General features: G+C 37.4%; 1 protein-coding gene across 3 annotated transcripts in view; it reads right to left on the bottom strand.

The window, feature by feature from the left end:
- Nucleotides 1-1,726: 1,726 nt before the first annotated feature.
- The window catches only part of BZW2 (basic leucine zipper and W2 domains 2), a 60,199-nt gene continuing 37,759 nt past the window's right edge, over nt 1,727-24,166 (bottom strand). For all 3 annotated transcript variants that reach the window (XM_003252601.3, XM_003252602.3, XM_030822182.1), the window contains 7 exons: nt 22,424-22,559; nt 18,589-18,698; nt 13,265-13,435; nt 11,192-11,338; nt 10,044-10,182; nt 3,580-3,702; nt 1,727-2,190 (listed from right to left, as the gene is read on the bottom strand). In XM_003252601.3, the coding sequence (XP_003252649.2) occupies nt 2,162-2,190; nt 3,580-3,702; nt 10,044-10,182; nt 11,192-11,338; nt 13,265-13,435; nt 18,589-18,698; nt 22,424-22,559 (855 nt within the window). In that variant the 3' untranslated portion in view covers nt 1,727-2,161. The remainder of the gene's footprint in view (nt 2,191-3,579; nt 3,703-10,043; nt 10,183-11,191; nt 11,339-13,264; nt 13,436-18,588; nt 18,699-22,423; nt 22,560-24,166) is intronic.

Below are 24,166 nucleotides of genomic sequence, written 5' to 3'. Positions count from 1 at the left end.
TGAGGCAGGAAAATTGCTTGAACCCAGGCAGAGGTTGCAGTGAGTCAAGATAGTGCCACTGCACCACAGCCTGGGTGGCAGAGCAAGACTGTCAATAAAAAAAAAAAAAAAAAGATAGATGGAAGAGCAGATAGATAATGGAGACTTGCCACGAATTGATGGCCTGTTAGAAATCAGCCACCTCTCCCATCAGTTTCCAGCTTTTCTCTCAAGGGACTAGCCTAAAAGAGCCACACATTCTAGAACTGTCCCTTTGTTTAGTGCCATGTGCTTGTCATCCTTGGGGCAGTGTACCATATTGGAATGGATGCATTAGCACTTTCTTTTATAAAATAGGAGGAAGCCAACCGTGAAGGGGAAGACCAGGAAGGAAAATCAGCATATGAAAGAGGGACATTATCCAGTAGGTCAATTTTAGGACAGAATATATATGTTACCACCAGGACTATGCTAAGCACTCCAAGGTGACATAAGCTCTTTATTCTATGACTTTGTCCTTGGCCACAGTTGTCCTGTCATTATTTCTTGCACAATGAAAACAGCATTCTCACATATAGATGATTTTTCAAAGTAAGGCTGAGGCAGGAGAATCGCTTGAACCTGGGAGGCGGAGGTTGTAGTGAGCCAGTATCATGCCACTGCACTTCAGCCTGGACCATAGAGGGTGCGAGCCCCTCTCAAAAAAAGAGAAAATGATCTATCATCATTTTATGGATATAAATAGTGGTCGAGTCATAGGGAAAATATTTTTTCTTTTCTGAAGACAAACAGGAAATCAGAAAACCCTCTTTAGATACAGGATGATGATGATACAGCAATGACAATTTTCCTTTTGCTTATCTTAATGAGTACATGGGTTACTAATGTATCATCCTTTTGTTTCAAGTCTTAGATAAAATGTTTCCTTCTTAGAGATTACCATCACCCTAGCACCAGGGCAGTACCTTAAGCTTCTCAAAAGTTAAAAAAAAAAAAAAAGACTTCTGTATAAAGTTTTCCTAAATGTTCAGATGTTTCGTACTATTATTAATACTATTGAGAGAAGAATAACTTAAAGGATAAAATAACTCAGCCATAAATAAATATAAACAAAGACCTAAACCTATATACATAAATCTTTAGCTCTCCTCTAACTAGGGAGAAAATAGTGCTGAGGAAAACGAGCAATGTGAAACATATATTTATATGCTTAATTATTAATAATATAACCATGGCATTATTAATAAGACCAATGTGCATGTATTTGGGGGTTAATTTCTCCTTTGCCATGAGGATAACTGAAATGTACTACTCATGAGATGAGAGAAACAGAACAGTTTTTTGGTTTTTTTTTTTTATTTGAGACGGAGTCTCACTCTGTCACCCAGGCTGGAGTGCAGTAGCGCAATCTTGGCTCACTGCAAGCTCCGCCGCCCAGGTTCACGCCATTCTCCGGCCTCAGCCTCCCGAGTAGCTGAGACTACAGGTGCCCACCACCACACCCGGCTAATTTTTTGTATTTTTAGTAGAGATGGGGTTTCACTGTGGTCTCGATCTCCTGACCTCGTGATCCGCCCGCCTCGGCCTCCCAAAGTGCTGGGATTACAGGTGTGAGCAGAACAGTTTTTAATAGATGACAAGAAATATAACTGTTCAATATTGTGGATGGGTAGAGAAAAAACACCGAAATACCATCTGTGTAAGAAGTCACGTACAGGAAAGAAATAAAAGCTCTGACAATATAAGCCCAGATTTTTAAAAAGCCATTTATTTTAAAAAACTGGTTTGTCAAATCACATACATGAGCAGATACACAACTACCAAAGTGGCCTGTAATAGACACCAGTGGGGCGGTCACCACACAGTACCTGAAAAATACAGCTAAAAAAGGAGGAGTCTGTTGAGTATTTAATTTCAGATTCCTACTTGACTCCTTGTTGAATGGCTTTAAGTTAGCATATAGTGAGTGAGAGGTAGAGTCCCAAGTATAATAGCTGATGCCTCAGGGCTCCATTTAAAAACGAAACAAAAACAAAACCATTTCTCCCTCTGCACAAGGGAAGCCTATCCTATTATTTTTTCCTTTGCGAAAACAGAAGCCAAGTTTCTCTTCTCAAATGGTTCAGCATTCCCAATCAAAAAGTGGTGTGTGGTAACCTAGGTATTGTGCTTGTTGAGCCATTTAATTTTCCTCACCTTCCGATTCGGATTCTAGGAGAGAAGAAAGAAGTTAGATATTTCCCCCCCAGATTCCTCTAATTAAAGTCAAAAGTTACTACCGTCACCAACCCAGAACCCTGCCATTGCGCCAGCATACTTTTACCCTAGGCACCCATTATAAGGTAAAGTAGTCACATGAGGGCAGATAGCAAACTCTTGCTCTTTTCTGCTTTCAGGTAAATTTTACCTGTCTAAAAATGCAACATGCGTATATATACAAATACTTATAAATGAATACATTTTATATATATTACATTTATACATATAAATTATACAAAAATTTGAATACATATAAAATTAAACAATATAACTTTTCTTCTTTGGATCACCTAAGATAAACTTTTTTTTGTTTTTTTCTTTTTAGACGGAGTCTCACTCTGTTGCCCAGGCTGGAGTGCAGTGGCATGATCTCGGCTCACTGCAACCTCCACCTCCCAGGTTCATGCCATTCTCCTGCCTCAGCCTCCCGAGTAGCTGGGACTACAGGCACCCGCCACCATACCCATCTAATTTTTCATATTTTTAGTGGAGACGGGGTTTCACTGTGTTAGCCAAAATGGTCTCAATCTCCTGACCTCGTGATCCACCAGCCTCGGCCTCCCAAAGTGCTGGGATTATAGGCGTGAGCCACCGCGCCCAGCCTAAACTTTTTGTTCTTAATTGAATTCACTTTATTTATTTATTTATTTATTGAGATGGAGTCTTGCTCTGTCATCCAGGCTAGAGTGCAGTGGCGCGATCTTGGCTCACTGCAACCTCCGCCACCCGGTTGAACTGATTCTCCTGCCTCAGCTTCCCGGGTAGCTGGGACTACAGGCGTGCGCCACAATACCTGGCTGATTTTTTTGTGTTTTTAATAGAGACAGGGTTTCACTATGTTGGCCAGGCTGCTCTCAAACTCCTGACCTCAGGTGATCCACCCACCTCTGGTTCCCAAAGTGCTGGGATTACAGGTGTGAGCCACCACGCCTGGCCTGAATTCACTCTTATCCATTATTATCCTTCCACTTTATATTTCCACTATTTAAAATTGTCAGTTAATTGGTAAAGGTGTCATAAAAATCTATAGAATTCCATAATGTGTGATTAAGCTAAACGTATTTTTCTCCTTTCACATCTACTGATCATTTCCTCCTTATTGTCCTCCATCAGAGTGGATAATTTAAGCATTTCATTTCTTTCTTTGTTTTTACGTGTAGAGATTTTTATTGCCGTGATATCAGAAAGGAAAGCTAAGATGTTGGCAAAATGTTTGATACGAAAGATAACTCTAGAATTTTAGTTTTAGGAAATCAAGTAAAATCTGTGGAAGAGGTAAATATTTTGACATATAATGAGACAGTGTTTAAAGGTCATCAAAGTCTGTAAACAGAATCATACCTTCTTCTGCATTTTGTAACCACTCAACAAACTTCTTCATCTGGTCAAGAAAAACACTTTTGCCTTTAGCAACATGTGCTTCCTTATACCATTTCAGTATTGCTTCTTCACTCAGAACATCAGCTGCAATTTTAAATCAAAGATTTCAAAGTTACTACACAAATGTCATGTTTCAAAACAACTTCATGTCTTACAGTTTAATAGAAAGCAATCATTTTAAATATAAAGCATTCTGTTACTTATCAGAAGAGAGGAACCAAGTTGATTTTCATGTAGCACAGTGCCATATTTTGATAGCTTACTAAAGGCTTAAGTAGTGATGATGATGATACACACCTTCTTAGGCATGATATAATGCAAGCCTATAGCTCACTACTAGGACTTGGAAATCTCTCACAGTGCTAATTTGCTGGTAGGAAATAGAATTATTTTGTAATTTTGCAAATGAATCAGCAATTCCAGCATTTTAGAACATTTTGTGTCCTGCCAAGTTCAACCATATCTTGATTAAAGAGCAACCTCAAATGACCAGTGTCTTTTAAAGGGGATTGGGATTTTCTTTTTTAGGAGAAAAATGGCAAAGGAAAAAAATGTAGATAGTATGCAATAATGCTGTTAGCAATTAGGTATAAAGAGGAACTTCTGGGGTATGTTGTGGGAGTAATACACACCTAAACTGAAGTTTTACACTTTCTCCATCACTAAATCACGACTTATTTTCCCACAGTATATCCTAAATTACAAGAGTAATATTTTTCTTCTACTACATTAAGAGAAAACAGACATATTAGCTAATTTCCTACAGGTTTCTAAAAACAACAAAAAATTGTTAACTATCTCTTGTCTAAAACTCTAAATTCCACAGATGTGCCTTGATATTCTCAACATAACATTAATTGAGAGTATTTAATGTTAAGAATAGGAAGGAGAATATAAAAATAAGTGTATATATTCTCCCAATGTTCTAATGGGTTGTTCTAACATTCTTCTAATGTTCCAATGTTCCAATGGGTTGTTGTTTGGGAATCTGTAGTGGGAAACAAGACAGAAAGCGGGTACAAAGCATTTATTATTGCCCCCGAGATGTGCTCAATTCATTACAAATACTGACAAAGCCATATAATGTTAATAAATTACTCTAATGATATATTTTCAGTTAAAATATAATTTCAACTTATGAAAATGACAGAAACAATTTAATATTGTTTTCATTTAAAACATCACTGATATTTTCATAACAAAAACATTGGCTTTTTTATTTTTAAAGAATTATTGGCTCTTGGAAAATGTTCTTGAATTAAATTGAAGAGGCTGAGCTGACTAAAATGAACATGATTTGTTTATGAAAATAAAAGGTTTTTTTAAAAAACATGTTTATTATCATCACTAAAAACACTACATTTTGCAAAGGAAGCAAGAAGTCTGGGTTTACTTATAGAGCCTGGATGTAAGAGCTACAATCAGGGGTCCTATGGACTTACTCTTAGCTTCTAGTTATTTTAGCTCTTTGTTTCTAGCTCTCCACTGAGATAAAAGAAATTTCTACTAGCCATCAGAGCCTAATTGTAATAGAGCTGACGAGCAGGCAGTTGTGTCCCGAGGAAGTGACCTGTTATTGTGTAAGACTGCCTTGCAGAGACTTTTAAAGAACATTAACAGGGATTTTAAGACCCTTTTATATAACTTGTAAATTATCTTTAAGATGCTTATGATTAGATCAGTAATTATCAAACCGTTTGGATCATGTCTTCCTGCCTGTAGGATAATTTTGAGCATATACACCCAACATATGTATATTTTTGAGTTTATAAATTATATTCGTGCACTATTAAACTATCATTATTAATGTTCTACACAAACAATATAATTTTAAACTGTGACAAACATGGAAAGGAGAATTTTTTTTTCTCCACACCTTAGTGAATTGAGGATGATACAAAGTATAGGTTGGAAAGCTGATGTAGACTGCAGTTTAGTGATGCTATTTGTCCGAGCTTTCCTTTTGAAAGTTGAGAGCTCATTCCTGTGTTTTATTGCCCCACAGAGGCTGAAAGAGACCATGCAACTATTAAAATGCTTGTCAATGTCAGTGCTTGTGAAAAGCACACTAAATGATAGGTAAAAACTATCAAATGCATTGTTTATTGCAAATCTTGTGCCTTGATATTCTTGTTACCATTAATTGAGAATATTTAATGTTACGAATAAGGAGAATTTAAAATAAGTCTACATATTAACGGTGCAATGTGGAGTTCTTAGAAGAAGCCAGTGTAGTAATAACTACTTGCTGAAAGATCAAACTTCTAGTACCAGAGAATTATTAATTAAAAGCTACTTCAGTATCTACACAGAGCATCATATGAGGCAAAGCATGAACATCAAAGAGTTTAAGAAGAAATTAAACTTCTATTTAGTGAAAGGAAAGGTCTGAAAAGGAAGGAACTCCTTGAGGAACAAAGAATTCAGACAATTTTTTCCCTCACTAAGGATAAAGTAGGGAAAAGAGTTAATTAAAACTGAGAAACGATTTTTGGTGGGATATTCCATAAATGCCTATTAGGAATATAGAATAACAGTAAAAGACAGTAAGAAAGGAAAACATTGTATGATAGCACATAGAGACTAGAATATATGTTTTCGCCTTCTGTCTGGCCAACTTCTTCATAATGTCTGGTGAGATACATGTACCTCGAGAGCCTTCACTTCTCCCCCTCCAAAGTAGCTTTAACAAGTTAGGTGCCCTTCCTCTGTGGTCCTATCCCTTCTGACACCCTCTGTGTGAGGCTTATTTCAGCAGTTGACATGGTGAGTGTAATTCTTTGTTTTCTTCTACATCCTGAAATTCAGGAAGTCAGGGACTATATTTTGTTCAGCTCATTTCCAGCATTTAATGAAGGACCTGCCCTATAGTGTCCATTCAAGACATGTATAAGGAATAAATTTGTTAACTTGATGAGAAAAAATAAATATTTCTCAATTTGTAGAGTTCTAATGTATTCATGAGGATCGAAGAGACAATACTGTAAAAGTGGCTTGAGAACCGCTAAATTTTAGATCATGTTAGTTATCTAGAAAGTCTAAAACTATGTCACTTGAAACTCTTGAAATTCAGGATTTTTTTATTAGGAATGTCACATAGGGACACAAGTCAAAAATAATTTACCCTAAGAATGCTGGGAATATATGCTGAGAAGGGCACTCACCCTTTTTTAGAACTAGAATAAAAAACTTCTTTTAGAAAAATTTGCATGCAGAATAAAATTTAACCTAAAAAATTTCTGCAAACAAGAAAACCCATGATAGAGATAATAACAGTACTTGACAAGGTAGTTTTACACGTTTTAGACCATGCTGAGTCTATGGGACTTATCTTCAGGGAAAAAAGAAGAGAAAATCATTTTTAAAAGTCAATAATGTGATGCTTGAAAGTTAGCAATGGATTTACTGTTCCTTACTGCCTTAGAAATATGCAAATCTACATTTTAATACAGAGAGTCTTTGCAAAATGACCCATCACCACTTTTTTCTTTGCTGACTAGTATTATTTAGTTTATTTGCTTTTATTGCACTGCTATTTATGTAAAAGATTTATAAATCTTTCAATAATGATATTCAATTAAGTAATTAGATTTGCCAAGGGGGACATGGCTAATCATATGCCCAAGTTTCTGTTATCATCAAGTTCTGGACATGTTGGGAAAGGGGAGGTGTGTGTGTGTCCATGTATATGTTTGTGTGTGCTGTGTGTGTAAGAGAGAGATAAAAATGAAAATTAAAAAGGAGCAACGGTTCCCATTACATTTTAAAAACTTGTTTTAGAGCACTACGTTCCTTATGACAAACTAAAGGAATCCACAGAAACTTGGTAAAAGAAGCAGAGAAGACACTATTCCATATTTGTAAGATGTGGATATGTACCTGAAATCAAAGGTAAGTATAATCTTGAACATGTCACTGGAGTTCATAGCATCTGTTGCTTCTTGAATGCTATACACTTTACACCAGTGGTCCTGGTACAACAGTCAGAGAGCATCACCTTGGAAACTTGTTAAAATGAAAATTCTCAGGCCCAACCCTGGCCCTACTGAATCAGAATCTCTGGGGGAGCTGTGTTTTATAATAAGCTCTCTGGGTAATTCTTACGCATATTAGGAAAGGAGTGCTTTAACACTCACTGTTCATTAAGTCTGTCTCTAGGCATATAAAACACAGAATGAGAGCATCCAAATCTTTACAGAAACAAATCAAATACATGTCTCCTGGTGCACAAGTGTTTGGTGGACAAAATAAGGTGAAAGTAAAAATCTGGCAAAAAAGATACAAGATGGTAAACATAGTTAACACAGTAATGCTCTTAACAGTGGTATGGAACAATCATTCCTCAGGGATTGCATGTTCTCAAGAGAAAACATGGAATTATTTCACTTAAGAAAACAGCCTATATATATCATTCTGTGGAAAATTACCAAATTACCTAGAAAATGGTATTTAAAATGTCAGTTCAGTGATGTATTTTAGGTTTACATTTTAAAAAAAGTTTCCCAATTTCATTTCCAAAAATAACGAAGGCAGAAATAAAATTGATGTTGACACTCACCCTTCCTGTGTTCCCTGGGGCCAGGTCATACTTGCCACAGATCTCACTAACTTTAGGTTATTTAAATGCTGATTACCTAGTTAATCAATGAGCCTAAGAGCTCATGCCTCTTCTTTTTACTTCCTAGTGCTTACTTCTTGAGTTATTTTATAATTTCAGGTCATACTGACCCTTAGCATCTGGGGCTGATGAAGAAGAAAAAACTCAAAGTAGCCAGTTTTACTACCTGTCAGTAGTTGTTATAAGAAGTCTAAAGGAAAAGGAGGTTGGCATTAGTGGTTAAAATGAGAAATCGGAAGGATTTTAATAGTTCATGTGCCACCTAGATGCCATTTCCCATAACAATGGGTTTGCTGATTCTTTGTGATTTCATTACAATAATAAGATAGGGTGCTCCTGAAGATGAGACTCCAACAATGATATCTCAGTTAAAAAAAAAATTTGGTGAGAAACACTGGTTGGGTTATCTTTTAAATGACAAGAAAGCAAACTACGTTCAGGTAACTAACTAGTTTACGAACAGTTTGGTTTTCTGTAGTGGAAAAAATTTACCACCCTCAAAACAAATGTGAAACCTGTCCTATAGGTCTCTCTGACAGTTTTACAAATGGAGCCAGCTGTGGCCACAGAAGGTTGGGCCCCACTTCTCATTCTTGGCTGCTGGGTACCATCTATGAATTGGTAACATGGCTTGCAGGTTTGGTTCTGATGGGTGGATCACTTTGGGTATCATTGGGTGGGGCCTAGTTTTAGGACACTGCTATCTTATGACTAAATCCAAGAAGACCCAACTCAGATCTGGTTGGAGAAAATACCAATTACTGAACTTCAAGTGGCAATGGGTGGCCATCATATTTTCCTACTGACTATTATAATTGTTGCTGAATACCTTTGTGCTCTGAAAAAGTAAAATATCACCCAAACACTTGTGGACAAGATTCATTCATTTGAAGAATCTACGTGGCCAATTAAAATTCATTGTGAAATGCTATTAAGCATTTTTAAAAGAGCTATTATTTATCTAAAACCTTTATTTTCCAAATTCCCAAGATATAATTCAAAATAGACAAATTTAGGAACACATCAAAGGGAAAATAAACATTTGGCTAGTATGATTTTAACTTTTCTGATATCATGATATTTATGAATATAATAACATAAACATGTTATAATGTTCAAAATGTATCATTTCTTAAGTGTTCCTTTTTCTCCCTCACGAAACTACATAAATGTAGGCCCAAAAAATAGCCTAGGACATTTTTGTATGCTGTAGGTATACAGATTGAGATTGGTTAAAACCTTTAGCATTCATTTTTTAGTGCTAGTTGTCATGGCAACCTAATCCTTATAAATACAATGAAAAGACAGTAAATGTGAAAACCTAAAAATAGCCATTCCCTTGGAAAATAGGAGAATGGCTGGGCCAAGTAACTAAAATACAAAGTAAAAAGGCTAATTACTTCAGTAATTTTAAAGTCAGATTTATGGTACCTAAAAGGGTCTGAACATAATATATATAGCATTTTGATAATCATTGTTATTAGAGCTAATCCTTACAATTCAAAAACAGGCTCAATTTTATATAATTACATTTTTTTTCCCACCAACCCCAAGAAACAATTACCAGTTCATCTACCAATGAGAAGTGCCCAGGGGCCTAAGCAGGGTTTCCAAGGCAACGCATATATGGCGTGTATGCCTCCTCTCTCTACATGGTATGGTTGCCTCAATAAAACTTTCACAAATTAGCATCTTGCTGTCCCTCTCTAAGCAGAGCCCCATGACCTCCTCTGCCTCATTCTCTGCTCTGCCCCTCAAAGAGCTTCAGCAAAACACAGAAGCACAGCAGTGGCACATGGATGGATACCTTTATAAAAGAGAACCACGATCTTCTGAAAGGCTTTCATGAAATGGATGTTGTCGTAGCAGTATTCCTGAACCTTCTGGAGGAGGATCAGCTCTGACTGGCCTTGGGAGCTGAACACAGCCAGCAGGGGAGCATATTGCTAGAACAGAAGTGGAGAGTAAAAGCCGTCACTTGCGTAGGAGATACAGAGCCGACACTGCTGGAGCCATAACAATAACCTGGAGGGTTGCTTAGAAAAGATTGACTTTCAGGATTGATACCTTTTATCATCATATTGTGCCCAATGGGGTGAGGGGAACAGAACAGTAGGAACAAAGCAGTATGGTCGACCTGTGAGGGAACTGGGAAGAAGATTCACACTTTTTCAATGGCAGAGCCACAGTCCAATAATACAATGGATATTGTATGAGGATATGACCTCATTTTTGAAATATCCCTTAGACATAGCAGGCCAGCAATTATCTTTAATATAGGCAGATTCTCATATTTGGTCTCTTGGTGGGTACAGGGAAAGAATGTTGATGAGCTGCTGGGATAAAAAGCGTTCATTTAGAAATATCCTTGACTTTCTGACACTGATGCATAGCCATTGTTTTTCTGAGACTTACTCAATTCAATACTTATCTCTTCCAAAGGGCCTTCCCTGATCAAAGTAACATGGACAGTTTACTCACTGCTATGTTCTCATGATCGCTGGGTGCAAACTTGAAAAAAATTAGGAAGTATATGTTTAGTCTGAGTCTAGGGTAATTGTAGTTGGAACCCATTTGTCATACTCTCAATTAAGACAAATTTGGGCCTGGTGTGGTGGCTCACGCCTGCAAGCCAACACTTTGGGAGGCCGAGGCAGGAGGATAGCCTGAATGCAGGAGTTCAAGACCAGCCTGGGCCACACAGCGAGACTACATCTCTACCAAAAAATGAAGAAATTAGCCAGACGTGGTGGCATGCGCCTGTAGTCCCAGCTACCTGGGAGGCTGAGGAGGGAGGATGGCTTGAGCCCAGGAGTTCAAAGTTGCAGTGAGCCCAGATCGTGCCACTGCACTCTAGCTGAGGCAAAAGAGTGAGACTCTGTCTCAAAAAAAAATAAATAAATAAAAGCTGCAGTTTGCCCTTGGCTGGGTCAGTTCCTTGCTAAGGGCTGTTACCTTCAGGTGCTTCAGAGCCTGCTCTGCAACAAGTTCTTCCTTCTTGTTCCACTCAACAGCGTTCATTATACAGGTCCACAGAAGACCAATCACTGCTGTTTCTGGAAGATCATTCCTCTTCATTTCTTCTTTGACATAAAGCACCACCTACATTTCATGGAAATGGGGTCAGAAAGTAATAGGCAGATGGAGGGCTCCCATCTCCCCCGCTAGCTGCCCAGTCAATCAAGGTTTTGGGGCAGCTAAGAAACCATCTGCTTGGCTTCTCCTTTCCTTGTCTGCATTCTCAGACTGGAAGAGGGAGAAAAACTATAATGATTTGTTCTCAAAGCAGATTTATTTTTAGTCCCAAAATTAATAGGCTTAGCTCTGGCCAGGAGCTGCTGGATAATGTGGAGTAAGAGAGGATTTTTGTTTCCTCACGGAGAAACCCCTTTGAGTCTAGTAGAGTAGGGATACTTGAGCCAGTTTGACTTTTTTGGAGATTTAAAGAAGGCAACAGAGTTGTGAACTTTTATCTCCATCCCTAAACTTTAAAACCTCTTGATGGATACCATCTTGGGTTTGTACAGGTCCATTCTCCACAATTTATTCTTCAGTGATTACTTTTGATGATCCTTATGCCCCATCTCAGTGAAAAGTTAATTTGTAAATAAATTGTAAGTGCAAAGGCAATTTTTAAATTTCATATACATCAATTCAGCAGTATTCAGCAACTTATTTTCCCCTTTGAATCATGTATAAATATGCAAATTTATACTCAACCCTGAGAGTATGGAATATAGGCTTGCCTAACTTAATGTATTTTATATCAAATTTATTTGAAAGGCTTTTTCCTTTTAAAATAAAATAATAAATAGAGGTTTGGGCCTCAGAAGTGATTGAAAGTCATCATATATCTCCAGCATACTACTTTGTGAGTAGTAGTAACACCTTTTTATCCTCCCTTTTCTTTTTTACTGGAAACACATTGCTTTCTTTACTTCTGGCCTGGAGTGTAGAAATGCCAGCAGTGACTTGAGTAGCCCTCGAAAGCAGAAGGAGCTGGGCAGTCCCAGTCCCTGTGCTGCCTGGAGGAAGCCACATAAAAGTGTGACATCCTGGCATCTACAAGCATCACAAGGCTTTTTATGTTTGCTTCTTTTCCCCATGGGAAATCATGTACAAATTCTTGCTTGGAGAAATATGATTAAATATACTGCTATCCTTAATACCATGAGACTTAAGAATATTTGTCATTCCAACACCTCCACCTGCTGGATAGTATCAGTCCTACATTCTCCAGGCTTCAACCATGTGAGCTGCCATGCAGGGCTTGGAGCATGGAAGGAGGTATGGGTCAGGCATTTTAGAGCATGTGGAAAAAAAGAAAGGACTCTTTATATTAATTTTTAGATTGTTGCATGAAAGATTTTAAAACTTCAAATAGAAAGCTTTCTCCCGATACACTAAAAATAAAAAAAGATATAGTCATAGCTTTGTGAACTATAGCATGTATATATAAACTATGTATATGCACATTATAAAAAACATAGCTTTTACATTATAGGGAAACACAGCTCTTCCAAGTGTGAGTGGGATTAAACAAGTCACTGATCCAACTAGTCTTTTCCCATAACAGGAATTCAAACTTTTTTCAAATAAAAAGCCTACATATTCATACAGAGTGATGAACAAAAAACCCAGTGTTAATTCCAAACACTAGACAAATGCTTAATCAGGTTAGATAATCTGCAACAAAATTTAAAAACTACCATATAATGGGCTATACTGATAGTGGATGGTCAAATCTCTTTGACAGATGAAATATTTTGAAAATCATAGCAGCCTGGTAAAATAAGTCATTTGTGTGGAAATCACTATTAATTTCTGGACCATCCTAGAGTGTTAACAAAAATGGAGGATACTAAATCAATACTTTGAAGCTGAGTTAATTTAAATGGTAGGAATAAGTACATAAAGTTTACAGCAATAAGCATAGGGCAGATTTTTTAAGGAAAGCCTTTGCTACACAGCCCATGTAATTCCTGTCATTTGTGTATATCGAGGTGATGTCTGCCTGTGGTCTCCCACCTCCTTGATCGGGCATTCCTGAGAAAGACGCTCCTGGAGCTCCTTCTGCAGTTCCTTCCTGGTGCCCAGGGACTGCTGGACTCGGAGGAAGTCGGAAAGCTCCTTAAGACCTGCATCAGTGAAGTATTTAGCAAAATGATCCACACTCTGTCTGTTAACTGGAAAGAGTTCCTGAAAAATGGAAAAAAGACTGCTATACAACAAGCCATTCAAATTTCAGCAAGCATGAAGGACAAAAGTCTTCATTTCACTTAGAATATCTCACATTTCGAAGAAAAGAATAAAGACAAAACAACAAATTGCTGGTATATTTATTGAGCTAAACATCTTCTGAAATCAGGCAGTTTCACAAAGAAAAAGAAAAAAAGGGTAAGCAATTGAGATAAACTTGGACCCTACCGTGACAATACTGAGAGATGAGGCTTTTAAAGAGTTACTGGATTATAAGGGCTCTGCCCTCATGAATGGATTAATCCATTCATGGATTAGTGGGTTATGTTGGGAGGGGACCTGGTGGCTTTAAAAAAGAGGAGGGAAGACCTGAGCTAGCACACTCAGCCCCCTCGCCATGTGATACTCTGAGCCTTCCTGGGACACTGCAGAGTCCCCACCAGCAAGAAGGCCCTCACCAGATGCAGCCCCTTGACATGGGACTTAGCCTCCATAACTGTTAAGAAATAAGTTCCTTTTCTGTATAAATAACCCAGTTTCAGGTATTCTGTTATAAGTAATAGAAAAGGTCTAAGACACCCACCCTACCAACTCTAGTTTATTACATAATTCTGATGGAAATTTTCGAAAAGAGCAATATACCATAGCTGCTCTCATATTTTCACCTCATTTCCATTTTACCCTACACAGTTTGGCAGAATCTCAGTAACACTTAGTCATGATCTAATCCTGGGTGAGTTCAACACCCATCTATGAAATTAAGATGATTTTCAAAGTTCTCACATTTTTCAGACTGCTGCAGGGTCTAAAAAATATATCCAAGCTTTTGTATTGGTTAGACTTGCATATATATGGCCAATGGCTATGCGGTTCCATTGTGGATCAGTAGATCTGCAATGGGTTTGCCACCACCTATAGGAACACAGCTGGAGGGCTCCTATGTCAGGATTCAAATTTCAATGTTCTATCATCCTATTAATTTCCCCTGTTGAGTCATATGTTTCAAAAATGTCAGAAGAGAGCTGGTGGGAGCAGCTATCAAACACGCATTCATAATAAAGCAAACATTTTATATCACACTGAAACTGCGTCACTGATATTTCCTCTACTGCTCCACATCTTCCAAATCTGCAGGGAAGGAAGGGAACTAATGTATTTTTATTGAGTTTCTTCTATGAGTCAAAATGTACTGGCACTTTCCTCATAATAATTGTGTAAAGCATACTTTTCTAGATGATAAACTAAGTTTCAACAAGGTTAAGCAGCTTGACCCAATTTATGCCGCCAAAAATATTTAAGAACAGAGCTGTGTGCCCCCAAGTCAATACTTATTCCATTACTCTGTGCTAGCACTCAATATTCTATTTAGGAAGAGTTTGATTTAAAGTTATGTTCAGAGCAATATGCCATTAAACCTATCACTTGTAGTTCACTTATGAACTACATTCCAAATTCTTATGAATAGTATATAATACATTGAAAATCATTATTCAGATTAAGTTGAGGGGAAGCCCGTCTAAATCATACCGTGTCATTTTTTGACTCGGAACATGGTTTGTATTTTTTTTAGAGAAACCATACCCTGGTACAAATCTCTATCACCTCATCCCTAGATTAAGGTCTCTCTGCTTTTGCTCTTGCCCCTGAGTCTATTCCCAAAGTGACAGCAAGAGTGATCCTGTTGAGACCCAAAATCACATTACACACCATTCTGCAGAGAATTTCCGAAAGTTTTCTATCTCATTTGGAATACAAGCCAAAGCCCTAGATGATATGGGCCTTGCTACTTCTCTGAGCTTATCTACACTTTTGCTTTTACCTGCTCTCCCCTTGCGGTCCCCAACATCCCATGCCCCACGGCCTTCCCATTTCCCATTCCCTTTGCCTGGAATGCTCTATGTGGAGATATTTAAACAGTTCACTCCACACCTCCCTCAAGTCTTTACACAAATGTCATCTTATCACAGAGGGCTTTCCACCACTGAAAATTACAACCCACATTTGGAAGCTCCTTAACTCTTTCCTAATTTTGTTTTGTTTTGTTTTGTTTTGAGACAGAGTCTTGCTCTGTCGTCCAGGCCGGAGTGAAGTGGTGTGATCTTAGCTCACTGCAACCTCCACCTCCTGGGTTCAAGCAATTCTCCTGCCTCAGCCTCCCGAGTAACTGAGATTACAGGTGTGCACCATCACGCCTGGCTAATTTTTTGTATTTTTAGTAGAGACAAGGTTTCACCATGTTGGTCAGGCTGGTCTTGAACTCTTGATCTCAAGTGACCCACCTGCCTCAGCCTCCTAAGGTGCTGGGATTACAGGTGTGAGCCACCACACCCGGCCCCTACTTAATTTTTACCTTTATTATAATACATATTTTACGGGTTTTAGTTTATGGCCCACTCTCCTGAAACAGAATATAAGCTTCATGAAGGAAAGGGTCTGTTGGTTTGGTTCCTTTCAATCTCTTCATCTCTTGGAAGTTTCTGGCATATAATATAATCAATACATACTTATTGAATAAATAAAGGAAGGGATCAATATCTTTGATTTCTTAATCACCATTCTCTTTGTCAGTAATAAGGGTTGGCTTCTCCCATCCCCTCACCTCTCTGAGTTGCTATAAATTGTTCTTTCTTCTGTATTATAATAGTGGGTGATAGCTAAAGTCTGGTAATACACAAATTTTCCTAAAATGTAGTAGTTCAGAGTTAAAGAGAATTTTGTTGCATATGTTCATGAAACAAAATTTCCTCCTAAAGAGTGGAACTGACTCACTAGTTCCTCATTCTCTTGTTGATTCAACAACTATCAGGCAGGCATAGTGCATAGGCAACTATCCTGTTCTCACCCAGTTTATAAGTTTCTTGCAGAAACCACCACCTATGTTCCATATATATACACAAATGCACACATATGTACACATACACACACACACAGAACCTAGTAAAAACAGCTAAATGACATGTGTTTCTAAAAAGAAAATGAATTTTGTAAATGAAGCCATCTAATTAAGTAACCGGGCTATAGTTGTGAATATCTTTAAGAAAATTACTGCTTTAAATTGAACAATGAGAACACATGGACACAGGAAGGGGAACATCACACACCAGGGACTGTTGTGGTGTGGGGGGAGGGGGGAGGGATAGCATTAGGAGATATACCTAATGCTAAATGACGAGTTAATGGGTGCAGCACACCAACATGGCACATGTATACATATGTAACAAACCTGCACATTGTGCACATGTACCCTAAAACTTAAAGTATAATAAAATTAAAAAAAAAATTAAATTACTGCTTTAAGAAATAACCAGATAAATTGTATCTTTGTTCCCAATCATCCACCTCCTCTCCTTCAAAAGAGTATTAAGAGAAACCCCTCCTTGCTATGTCTATCTGCAGAGCTGGAGAAGCAGCCTATTAGTGGACTGGATTTTCCCAATCTATTGCCAGGCATGGCAGCGTCCATAGGTGAGTTTTTAAGGTACTTGAGAGGTTCAGTTCAGTCTCTGTGTTCTGGTACTCTGCCACGAAGACAGAATGGCCCAGATGGGAGCTGCTCCCTCAGCCTGTGCCCGAATGAAAAGGCATGTGGAACTAAGCCAGGCTTAGCCAAGATAGAGCTAATCTACAGACAACCCACAGCCTCATGCACAAGAAATATGTTCCCTTCATATGAACCTCCACCTTCCTCAGCAACCTATTCACTTATCTTCTGTGACTTTTGCTGCTGTTCACAGGGATTTGCCCTAAGTCCACTAGAAAGTAGGTTTCACGAGGGCAGGCAACTTTTCTATCCTGTTCTCTACTGGCTCTGCAGCTTGTGGCACCATACCCAGCACAGGGTAGACATTCAGGAAACATATGAGGAATGAAAATTATTAGGAACTAGAATCTAGACTTCTGTACCTTTTTTACCATAATCTAAAAACCTTGAACACACAAATCTATTTAAGGTAAACTTCAAGAAACAAAGTATTCTTAAGTGATTTAAATTGCAAGTGTTTAAATTTAAAATTACTTTCATGCGTTCTTGAGGAAAAGAGATAGTCTTAGAATTATCTCATGGGATTGGACCCTTGCACACTGAAACACATTGGAAGAGAACAACAGAGAAGAGGCCAGGTGAAGAGAAGATGGCAGGGGTGTGTCTTATTTTTACACTTCATCCTAGAACTGTAAAAGCAATTCCACCTGGAGAAATCTTGGCATTTCACAGCTGCTGCATCAAGAAGAAAGAAATTGTAGGGAGCAGACAGAAATTATAAGAACAAAATATTTTTCTGGATTTTCTTAGAAAAACACAAAGATGGAGAAATAAAAATATAATCAAGCAATTGTGACAATTAACTTGTTTACTTTTTGCAACAGCTTAAGTATTTCCAGGGAAATCTTGTTTAAACTTTTATTTTGTTAACAAACTATTTAACACACATTTGAGATTAGCACAGTCTGACTGCTACTCAAGACAGACATCACAAGTATTTGATCGAGATTGATGAAATTTTTATCATATTAAAACCTTAAAATGTCTAGAAAGTTATGATTATAGGCTGAGTGTGGTGGCTCACACCTATAATCCCAGCACTTTGGGAGGCTGAGGTGGGCGGATCACTTGAGGTCAGGAGATCAAGACTAAAAGACTAACATGGCCAGTATGGTGAAAATCTGTCTCTATTAAAAAAATCCAGAAATTAGCTGAGTGTGGTGGAGGGCGCCTGTAATCCCACCTACTCAGGAGGCTGAGGCAGGAGAATTGTTTGAACCCAGGAGGCAGAGGTTGCAGTGAGCGAGATTGTGCCATTGCACTCCAGCCTGGGTGACAGAGCCAGACTCTGTCTCAAAAAAAAAAAAGAAAAAAAAAAAGTTATGGCTATAAAACAAAGTCTTAATTCTGATGAAATGTTAATACTATGTCAACAAACTTACAAATTTGGAAGTCTATATTCCTCACAATTCTTTAATTTTATTGTGTCATTTGTTGACAAAATAAAGATTAAAATGAAATCAGTTTCTACTACCAATTACACAGAAATAAAAGGAACAGTGCTCCAAGTCAACACAGATCCAGGGATCTTACGCATATACTATATTGCAGGCATTGCTTAAGCTCCAAGAAAGGCATCGTACATACAACCCTTTAACCAGAAAACACTTACAAGCAGCCTCTTGTCTAAGTTGGCTTTTCTCAAAGACGAGGTAACAGAGTTGGCATCTTTTTCTGCCATCCATGCTTTGAAAAGCTTGACAGCAAATGAGGCCGCAATGCCTGTTCAAAAACAAAAGAGAATTTCATTCCTTTTACGAGCAAAACCAATTGTGATGGTGTGCAAAGCAACCAGGTTTCCTGAAACGGGTAAATAACTAAAAGACTAATTTTGGTACAAAGGAAAAGTCAATAGACCTCTAGGCAAATTCTCCTCTTCTCATTACTCAAAATAGAATATTTTCAGGGAAAGGAAAATAAAATATTTTTCAAATTTGGACTCCTTGAATCCAACCTGGTCTAACTGCAAGTTTATTTTATTTTACCTTGGTCAAAAACATATTTAACACTCAGTATCTTCGGTGTTATTGCCTTTATTTCACCCTCTGGTTCATATGTATTTCATGTTTATAACAGTGATCTTGAGGCACAAGAAAGTAAATTAGGAGACACAAAACTGTAATGTCACCTTTATCAAGTAATTTGCTAATAAAGGATGCCAGTACAAGAACACTGATAGTGATAGATACAATAAGTATTGCTACAAATAGATGAACACATATCATTTACCTTAGTTTTGCTTTTTATAAAAAGCATTTTATTTATTTATTTTTATTTTTATTTTTTTGGGGATGGAGTCTCACTCTGTCGCCCAGGCTGGAGTGAAGTAGCATGATCTCGGCACACTGCAATCTTCGCCTCCTGGGTTCAAGTGATTCTCCTGCCTCAGCCTCCCAAGTAGCTGGGATTACAGGCATGCACCACCACACCCAGCTAATTTTTGTATTTTTAGTAGAGACAGGGTTTCGCCATGTTGGGCAGGCTAGTCCTGAACGCTTGACCTCAGGTGATCCACCTGCCTTGGCCTCCCAAATTGCTGGGATTACAGGCATGAGCCACTGCGCCCAGCCATAAAAAGCATTTTAAAATATTCTTGAGTTAAGCTATAAAAATATCAAGGCTGTTTCAAGTTAAACTCTTCTGGATTTAAAAAAAAAATCGTTATTAAGGTAGTTATGTTAAATCAGGAAACCATTTAATCACATGTCCACATTTACATTACCACTTATTTCCAGATAGAAATAATCAGATAACAAGAAGACAGTTCTATGAACACTTCAAATTTCTAAATTTATGTTGCAGTTATTTAATGAAGAGTTAAGATGTAATTGAAGCATTTAACTGATTTTTCTAAACTGAAGGTTCTACTATTGTTATGAGCTAATGATAATGTGGCCTAAGCAGCCTCTATTCTCTTTACCTCCCTCCTAAAAGAGGTCCCCTTTTATCCAGTCCAGGTGACTACTGATTAGTCTAAGTCCTGGTACCACTTCTTTCTGATGATTAATTTAGTGACCTCGCTTAAACTCATCTGCCCAAGGCACGCCCCTGGCAATTGCTACTGGACCTGCACTGGTCATGCAGCCTGTGTCAGCCAATCAGCTGAAGGAAAGATAAATTATCCTCTGTTCAGGAGAAATGTTCTTCCACTGGACCTGAACCAGGAAGAATATGCCATAATTGTGTCAGGAGACATAACAACTAGAGGGGGCACCATCCTTGGGATGAAGTTAATGCTATGAATGATAAAGGAGAAAAATACTTAAGTCCTGGATACTGCTGTTCAGCCTGAGGTCTGTGCTAATTTTCTGTTTATTTTTACATAAGAAATCCATGTCCTTATATACCAATTTGACCCAGGTCTTCCAGAAACTGGAAAGTAAAAGCATTTAATTGGTCTATCATTCATATAGACACCAACTAAACCTGATTTTCTTCCCTTGAATAAGCAAAGAAACTAAGTTAAAAAAAAAACGGCTATAATAACAAAACATGCATTACACCTTAACTGAAAGTTCATGTTAAACAACTTAAGATGAATTTTTAGCATTATCATTAGCTCATAAAACCAATATAAAATTTAATATAAATTAACACTAGGCTGTAATCTGTATTGTAAGCAAAGAAAAACTATGCTTGAAACTAGGAGCCTAAAATTGAGATTTAACTTTCTTTATAGTTACTCCTCTGAGTAGGATAATCCCATCTCCCTTGGTCATTTATTGAATGAGTTGGGGAAAATGATTAATTTCTTAACCATTTTCTTTATTTCTTTTTTTATTTTAGATAGTCTTTCTCTGTTGCCTAGGCTGTAGTAAGATGATGTGATTATAGCTCACTGTAGCCTCAAACTCCTGGGCTCAAGCAATCCTCTTGCCTTAGTCTCCTGAGCAGCTGGGACTGCACAGGTGTGCCAACACACCTGGCTAGTTTTTAAATTTTTTTTGTAGAGAAGAGAGTCTTGCTTTGTTTCCCAGACTGGTCTCAAACTCCTGGCCTCAAGCAATTTTCTTACCTCAGCTTCCCAAAGTGTTAGGATTACATGCATGAGTTACCATACCCAGCCATTTTCTTAATCCTTTTCCAATTAGGAAGCAAGGGTTTAAACCTCTAGTTTGTAAAAGATGGAAAAGCCATATAACAGAGGCACTATGCTACTTCCATAGCAGTTATTTTTCTCCTCACCACCCCCCAAACATTTTACTATAATAATTTTCAGACATACAGAAAAGTTGAACAAATTGAACAATGAACACTCACATGCCCACCATCTAGTTTCTATAGCTAATATTTTGCCGTATTTGCTTTATCACATATCTATCCACCTAATAATTTAATTTTTGTATATATTACAAAGGAAGTTACAGACCTCACTTAGGTTTTTAAAAAAACTAGAAAGGCAATTATTTTCTGTTACATTGGCTAGGATAATTTAAAATAATTAATGATTAATATTTATATTCCATGTTGATTTTCTGTGTGCAAAATGGCTAATAGCAAAAATAAGATGTGTGTTGTATTGTGAATTTTCTTCAGGGAAATACTTTAAAATGTCATAATACTAATAACATCCAACAATTACAGAGTCTGAATTGTCATAAATCTGAGTGATTTTAAGCTAAAAACTAGAGAGAGTCTCTGAATAAGACCAATTGACTCTCAATTTACTATTCTTTTCTTAGCTACAAGAAAACTATAACTCCTTTCTTTCACTATAGGCATGAATGAGGCTAGGACTTCATATACGTAGGAGGAAAACTTTAAGTTCTCAGAAGAAACAGATGTTCTCACAAAAGCTCTTTTAATTTATTTTTAAGGAAAAATAACTGTTTTGTGTTGCATTGTAATTTGACTATCATTATCCTCCTACAAGTAAACAGCCCACTTTTATTTTATTCTATAACCAAATCATGGTATGCATGCCTATCCAACTCTTAATGCCTTAAAATTAAAACAAGACTCCTTCTAATGCAGCAGACTTAAAATTGTTTTCTAAAACTGAGACAATGGATATCTTAAAAAGTGCAATCAAAATGAATATCTGAGCATCAGTTTCTCTAGACCTTGAGAGGGGAACAGTTTTTGTTCTTATAATAGGGGTGAGAGTTAAAGGCTGCCATTTTGTGTCGAAGGGCAAAAAGATTACCAGATCGATTTCAGGGTATTTGACCTAGGCATCAAGTCTTCCATGAGATTTTAATTTGCTATTAGTCTTTCTTAATATGTCTTTGTACAGGTGTGCATATTTTTTCCTTCAAATATCCTACAATTAACATGTCCACTCCTTTTATTATTTGAAAGGCAATATACACCCATACACAGATATTCTCTTATATGAAGAATGAGTAACAGAGGACACCAAAAAGAGTCACTGGCATTTTTCTAACTATCTGTGGCTTTATTTTTCTTTTGTTGTCTGACAGGCGAGAAAACAGGAGCCTCGTTACCTTCTTTGACTAAGCTGTCGGTGAAGAGACTGGTGAGGATGGTGGCGGGCAGGGTGCCATTGCCCAGCAGAATCCCCGACAGCATCGCCAACTTTGTCTGCTCTGTTTCGGAAAAGGCTTTAAGGAAGAGGAGAAGCTGTGGGTCAAAAAAAAAAAAAAAAAAAGAAAAAGAAAAAGAAAAAAAAAGGAACCATGTCTATGAAGCAAAGGACTGAAGTGGGAAGATAAACTGTGAACATCCATGGCTACGTGGCACACACACAGAAGGTCATATGCAAAGCATAGTAATTCATTTCATGATAAACTGGATGCTGTGGAAAGTGACTTGAGCAGGCAGAGTTCCTTTCTTCTCGGTTAATTTACTCACAGCTGTAGATAACATTCACGGAAAGGAAAAGAGATATTTGGATGATATGTAAACAGATGGATTTATGTTTGACTATGTGCATGCAAAAGAGTTAAGTATACATGATGGACATGTTTTCTGAAATGTATTATTTTTCAAGTTTTTCCACTCTTTGGGTGACTACCTCTTCGCCTGCTACATGTACCCATTTTCTCTGAATAGAATTTTTATGGCAAAAACATAGAAACAAAAAAAAAGCCCCACAAAAACAAAAAAACCAGGAAAGAGTCAAAGTTAAGCTTTTGACATTTAATATATACTTTTCTGAGCTCACAGAATACAACAGTCTTCAAAACAAGACTGTTGAGGGAGAAAGGGGTTTTCTAGGTCCTTGATGTTTTTTTGGTAAACTTTTAGATTCTCTTGCCCTAGAGGCAGGGAACTGAAAAAGTAGCAGCCCTAGAAAATTTGAATGTAAGCTCAAAGCAAACAAAACGAAAAACCCACTTCCTGTATTAAATTCTAAGAGTAGTCAGCCCTGTGGGATGCCCTTCTCTCTCGACTCTCCTCTGCTTTGTGCTTTGACTACATTCTACTGTTACTTTCTCCATTTCAGCAGTTATTAGGCTTGCCATGGAAATTCCTCAGGGGCCACTATCACTACAGGGGCCTTGCTGATTTTCCATTATTTTGCACCAATGCAAAATTCACTGGCATTGATAGAGACTTAAGTGTCTCCATCCTGATGATATGATTATTCCACTAACTGTATAGGGGATAAGAAAATATTAACTTACTATTCCCCAAGAATTGAAGGATTGTTATATTATAGACTATTTACATTATGTGAAAGTGGCAGAACTGGAACCAAACCAGTCCATTTGCCTCTCAATTTATACCTATTAAATTCTCAACAAATTAAAAAGAAGTTAACATCTAAGTAAGTGCCAGGGAGTGAGGGAATGAGGGATTGAAAGGCTTAAGTTCCAAGGAGCATCAGAAATGGGGAAGAATGAAAGAACTAACATAAATATAGACAGTTCATGTCAATTTGTCCTTTTCCTCCATTATTAAAATAAATAACATCTAAATGAGAATAATAAAAAAGTCTCTAAAATAAAATTTTAACAACACTTCTTTAAGCTCACACATATAACCATATTCATTTAAAATATACTTAATCACATAGAAATGGTACAAAAATTAGATCATCATAAAAATAACCACATTGCTCAATTATATTAATCAACATTAAAACACAATTACATGTATACACACATATTGTTTTTTACTGCATTATATGCTAACAATAGCTAAAACTTGTTGAGTGGAACAGACACTCTTCTGATCACTTTATGTGTATTAATACCTACAACAGGCTCCATCTCCAATTACAG

The sequence above is a fragment of the Nomascus leucogenys genome, chromosome 11 (genome assembly GCF_006542625.1).
Source record: "Nomascus leucogenys isolate Asia chromosome 11, Asia_NLE_v1, whole genome shotgun sequence".
NCBI lineage: Eukaryota > Metazoa > Chordata > Mammalia > Primates > Hylobatidae > Nomascus > Nomascus leucogenys.
The sequence above is the reverse complement of the archived record's forward strand: the minus strand, read 5'-3'. Positions and strand labels throughout refer to the sequence as shown.